Source organism: Centroberyx gerrardi, chromosome 11 (assembly GCF_048128805.1).
Source record: "Centroberyx gerrardi isolate f3 chromosome 11, fCenGer3.hap1.cur.20231027, whole genome shotgun sequence".
Taxonomy (NCBI): domain Eukaryota; kingdom Metazoa; phylum Chordata; class Actinopteri; order Beryciformes; family Berycidae; genus Centroberyx; species Centroberyx gerrardi.
Window position 1 is genome coordinate 8,245,197 of NC_136007.1, and position 6,259 is coordinate 8,251,455.

The 6,259-nt window shown below is 42.5% G+C and overlaps 1 protein-coding gene across 1 annotated transcript in view; it reads right to left on the reverse strand.

Annotated features, from left to right (window-relative positions):
- The window catches only part of pdlim4 (PDZ and LIM domain 4), a 52,489-nt gene extending 48,616 nt beyond the window's left edge, over positions 1–3,873 (reverse strand). The window contains exon 1 of the mRNA XM_071906713.2: positions 3,599–3,873. Within this exon, the coding sequence (XP_071762814.1) occupies positions 3,599–3,691 (93 nt within the window). The 5' untranslated portion in view covers positions 3,692–3,873. The remainder of the gene's footprint in view (positions 1–3,598) is intronic.
- Positions 3,874–6,259: the final 2,386 nt, after the last annotated feature.

Sequence of the window (6,259 nt, forward strand, 5' to 3'; positions counted from 1 at the left end):
CAACTGCACAGTCTTGCATTTAGGTCCCTTTTCTGCCTCTTTCGTCTTTTCTTCAACCATCTCTTCTCCTCTCCTGACTAATTTTCTCTCCAGGAGCTGCACTGAACTTAAACAACCAAACTGACGGACCATACAAAGCCAGCAGATACTGACTGTAATGTAGAGTCCTCCCTCCCTGCAGATTGTGCTGGCTTACACGAGGCTTACATGATATTTACAGAGGAACCGAGGTGATAAAGCACAATGCGGAATCATGTGGGAGTTCACTCCCCCCTTAAGAGGCATTTTGGATATTGTAAGACATAAACTATCCCTCGCTCTCTCTCTCTGAAACACGCACAAACACACACACTCTCTCTCTCTCTCTCTCTCTCTCTCTCTCTGTGTAACCATTCAACACACCGTAATTGCTGTCTTGAGCATGTAGTGTACAGCAAGAATGCAGTGAGAATGTGATGAATGGCGAGTATAGGGGATACTATGTCAGCAGCGGTGAATAACACCAGAGAATACAACCAGACCCCATGAGGTGAAGCTAAAGCCGGGATTCCTTTCCCACTGTCTGAGTGTCTTAGGTTTTAAACACTTCTTCTTGAATTAAATGTTAAGTTAAGCTTATTCACTCAATAAAACCAGAATATTGGACACTGAAAGTAGGCTATCACCATTACACCAAGTTCTCCAAATAGATGGGATATATACCCTGATATAGGCTAGTACAAAATAAATGATATTTTCTGTTGTCAGGTTAATGTTTCAAAGTCAATACACACAGAAAAATAAAGTGGAACCAAAAATGGTTTCTTCGGAGTGATGCAATAGAAGAACCATTTCTGGTTCCACAAAGAACCTTTTATACAATTATACAATATATTGTTCTTTGGGATATTAAAAGGTTCTTAATTCTTAGTTATTGGATGGTGGGTGATGGCATAAATGTGCAAAATAACCAAACCCCTCCATAGTATATATTGTGCAAATGCAAATGAGGCTATACAAGGGCAGATAAACAAAAACACAATGCAGGTGTCTAAGCAAAGGAGTGCAGAAATGGTTCTTCGATGGCATCACTACGAAGAACCATTTGCGGTTCCAGTTCACGCCTTTATTTTTCTGTGTGCAGGACATAAAACTGCTCTGCAATGGCTGGTATGAGTACAAAATGACTCCAGGAGGCAAACCATGTAGTGCAAGGACTTGCTGCCAAATGTATTTATGCCTTTGACATTAAATAGTTCGAAAAAGTTCGAAAAAGTGCATCTCAGCGGCTGCTTCCTTCTCACATTTTCAGGCTTCAACTTTGAAGAATTAGCCCAAACTGAATGATTTAGTCTTGACACGCAGCCCATCCATGTGAGTTTTTATTACCACCTTTGATATGCAACTGACTGTACAGTGTAGCCTGTAATTAATTTCATTTCACTGAATGTGCGCCCATGACATCATCACAGGGTTACACAATGTTCACTATGCAAGGAATCTTTCTTCCTTGTGCATGCCGTGATTTTCATACTGGCAGTCATGCAGGTATGCACAGATCGAACTGACAAAATGGAGAAATCAGTTGTTGCAACCACGACTTCCCTGTTGCAAAAGTCATTGTAGCAGGTATGCAGAGATCACACAACAAGCTGCACTGGGCAAGATTTTTACGTAAAAATCGCCCGTCCTATCAGAGCTACAACAGAGGAGAGAAGATTTGCCCTGTTTCCACATATTTTGGTGTCAGTGTGGCCACTGCAAGGTAATCTTCTCCGCCCACAGGAGGTGACAAATCGAAACTTAAGAGCAAGACACAAACATGTCTCCTAAACAGCAGCAAGTGAGCGCTCCATGCAGAGAAAGCTGGACTCATCAACAATGGCTGAACCTCACATTTAGATACCAGGAGTGTGCAGTTTACTGACGTCACATTACATGATTTCTGGGTTTTGAAGTCACAAAATTCAAAACAGTTACCTTTCGCTATGATGCCAAGCTGCCTAGTGCATCTTTAATGTTGAAACCACAAACCTGCAGACCGACTACTGTAAAGATCTGACCTTGCACACACTGTGACACACAACGTCACACAGTCAACACCATCCAAATCCGCGTCCCCCCCCTTCCAAAGTATGCCTATACATGCCATTGCAGCATGGGACTCTCGGGGATCTATGGCAGGTTTAAAAGCAGAGGGTACTTCAGGTGACCTTGGGGTTCTTTCGCTCCTCTCCAAGTCGTTAATCTGCCGCCGTAAATCTAAAAATTACACCTCTGCTTCTCTGCGAGCGCTCGGCCCTGTATTTAAAGGGTCGGTCTGGGGCCGGCGGTACAGCTGAGCACAACACCTGGAATCCCTCAGCGGCACCAATGAGCTCTGATGAAAAACAAATGTCAGCACGCACCCCCCACCCCCCCTCCTCCCTCTGCAAGCCCCTGCTGCAGGACCCGGCCATGTTTACCCTGGACCAGATGAACTATTGGCTACTGCCAGATCCACTGCCAGCACACTGACTCTTGACCCACATTCTGAGGATCAATAAGGTTCATAAGGCTTTCTGAATACTTCTTCTACTACTACTGCTACTACTACTGGTAGCCTACTACTACTAATAATAATAACTTCCTTTACAGCACTAAGCTTACAAACTGCTTCACAGCCAAAAGCCTTTTTATGAGCCTTTTTCATGTGACACCACTTACTGTAATGTGTACATTCTTTAAATATTTTAATACTGACGAAATGTGAGATTTTGTTCGAATTGTTAAATGTTCTTTAAAATCTTAGAGCATATATCGAGAGTTTGTTTCTGTTGGGTCACTGTTGATATTGATGACAACTGCTAAATTAGCGCTCGACCAATAGGAATGAGTCATGCGGGATGTGGCAGTGGCAACTTTAGCTGCGTGGTGTTAGACGGCACCATCTGGCAGCTTTAGAGTGGAGCTCCTTCTGTCCATTCACTCTGGTTATAATTACTGCTGCATGAGACAAAAGACCTGGGCTGCCTCTTATTTATAAGATATTTGATTGGGCGACAAGTTAAATAGACTGTAAGCTTTTTGTCCAATCAACAATTCCAATCAAGAAGTCCATCCCGTTATGATAAAACGATGGTAATCCTATAATAAAATGTATAGGAGTACTATACAAATATCAAAGCAAAACTATAGTGATACTAGCCTATATGAGATTAAAAATAAAATATCATGAAGTACGACAAAGTCACTATGAACTCACGTTTCACCACCACAGACACACTATAAGTCCCTATAGGAATATTATAGTAATTTTGCGTGAACCCAACTGTCATCATCAGCGCACCAGTCGGTGAATTCCAGCTTTCATCGCCTCCCTTTCATAAGCTATAAGTATTATCAGCAAACAAAACAACGCTCTGGGAGTGAGAAAACCATTAGGATAATTATGAGGATTATTATCAGGGTTTCTTATCTGAAAACCCCCTGAAACGGTCTTGCCAAGTTGAGGTGCGTCGTTGCGCGCGGCTCAATGAATGGATCACAAGCTGCTCATTCTCACACACACACACACACACACACACACACACACACACACACACACACACACACAACAGACAGCAAACTTGTTACCTACCCTTGAAATAGTTAACGGTGTGCTGAAGTCCCGTCCTCCTACCAGGCGAAACCCCCAAGGTGAGGGTCCCTTCAGTGTCACGGTCTGGGGCATATTTGGTTAAGACGAGAGAGAGAGAGACACAGACACAGAGAGAGAGAGAGAGAGAGAGAGAGAGAGACAGAGGGGGAAATGTCCGCGGTTCCTCGACTTGATCTGGAAAAAGGCAACGTGAAATACCCAGAGTCCTCTGCCTAGCTGCTAGGCAACAGTGTCCCGGTCGTGAAAACTTTCCTCCTCACTTGATTCAAGTTTAAATAATGAAGCCGCCTGTGACGTCGAGTGAGGGGTTGCCCCGTCTGAGCGGAGTGGGAGGGGACCGACCGGAGCGGTGTGTGTGTATGTGTGTGTGTGCGTGTGTGTGTGTGTGTGTGTGTGTGATCAGCTCTGTGGTGACAAGTTTTTACAGTGAAAAAGATAAGAGGGAGCCCCGAGTTAGTGGTGGAGAGGAGAAGGAATCCACTTTGCAGACATAAGGATATTATTCAAAGTCGTTTTTTTAAGGTGTGAGGGTGACTGTCAAATCTCTCTCTCTCTCTCTCTCTCTCTCTCTCTCTCTCTCTCTCTCCCTCTCTCTCGCCCCTCAGTCGCTTTAGCATCATATGATTTGATATTTGGGTTACTTGACTGGACAGATGTACAATGTAGGTTACAGTGTGGAATGGTGACAGCTGGTAGTGTGTGTGTGTGTGTGTGTGTGTGTGTGTGGGGGGGGGGGGGGGGTATGTTTTTTGCCTTTTAGTGGTGTCCTTGTTGTTGTTGTTGTTGTTGTATTGCTGTTTGTAATGTGTTTTCTGTTGCCTTCTGCAAACTGCCTTATTTTTACTAATAATAACAATAACAAATAGATAATTAATAGATAATTATAATATAAGTACTGTTATTAATCAATTAACAGATTATTATCTAATAATAATATTATTATCATTATTATTTCTTTGTTTTATTCTATTTAATTCCTTTCTTTCTTTCTTTCTTTCTTTCTTCATTCTCCCCTTTCCCCCATTTCCCCATCAAGAGGCACTTCATTGTAAATAACAATTTATTCTTAAGTGGCTAAAAAATGAAAATAATAGTTGGGTGGGGGCCCATAGCACAGAACAGACTAAGGCCCCTATAGTGGAACAATCTGGGCATGCACTTAATAAAAGTAGAACACCCCAAGACAGTCAACAGCTTTATCCTGAAACTGAGCCAGGTAGTCTTCAGCAAAGTGCCAAAGGCTTCACTCTCATCGTCAACAATGAAGATGTTGCGCTGTAATTTGGACACCTCACTGGCAGAAAAAGACCTCTCCTGTGTGTCGGCGGATAGTGTAGTATTCTGTCTGCCCCACTTCTTGCTTGGGTCTTTCATTTCCCCAGCCAATTATACAGTGAGTCATTGCGCTGGAGTATGATTTTTCTACTCCAGAAGGTATGATCTCATTCCTGGCCGTCCCTGTTTCAGACAACTGCAGGCATGTGCAGCTCCGTCTGAAGGTCTGAGTCAACTCGAGTCAGACACTAACCTATCCCAGTTATGGCACCGATGTCAAATCAGAGGGATCTCAACATCAGCTGGCATCATCATCAGCGCATCATCAGCGATAATGTTTTTTGAAGTCTTGTCTAAACTTTGCGCAATGAGCTGCGGTGATGCAACGGCGCCGGTTGGGAAAGTAGGAGCTGATGCATACGGCAATAATGACGCAAAGCGATGTGACTGCTTCAACAAAAGAAAAGAAAATAAACAAGTGAAAGAGTGTGAGTCAGGTGAAGTCGCTCCAATGTCTTCGAGGCAGAGCGTCAACCAAACCATATATCAATATAAGGTACAAACCTACAAACCTCTCCTCAGAACATTGGTTTCAGACAAGCACACATTTATTGACAGATAAATAAATGTATTGACATATAATCAGGCAGCAGTAGAAATAAAAGGTCTTGTGTGTGCAATTCAGGACTTCAGGACTAAAAGAGAGCGAAAAAGGAGTCAGGAGGCAATATCCCATGTTGGTTGTATCTGGATTAGGTCAACGTTTCGGTCTGCAGACCTTTTTCAAGACATACAGAGTACAACAATGATGAAGTGCAATGAAGTACAACAATGAGGCCATCACATAGTTTACCCTATATAGGTTGACAGCCAGGAGGTAACCATCACTTTTCAATTAGATGATTACAGAGGGAGTGTCCTCTTTATATATCTTTTACATCTATTTTACATCCATTTTTCAAACATGGAAGGCCAGGGATTCCCGTTAAACTACCTTGGAACAAGCAGTAGCAAAAATATACACACATAATGAGTAGTTTACAAGTGTCAAGAAAGTCTTGAGAAAGGTCTGCAGACGGAAACGCTCACCCAATACAGTTACAGCCAATATGCAATATTGCCTCTTGACTTTTTTTTTTTTTCACTTTGTTTTAGGGATAGTCGCTTTTTAGGAGGCTTTTGCTACTCCCATGTAGCACTGTGACATATTCCTTGTATTAAAAATACATCCAAACATTTATTTTCCCATCTAAATTCATATGTTCTGGAATTGTTGTAGGTGGAAAACAAGCTCTTTGGCACTTCCTTAACCTATAATAACTGGAAATGCAGGTCTGTTTCACTGCAGTACCTGAAAATACATTT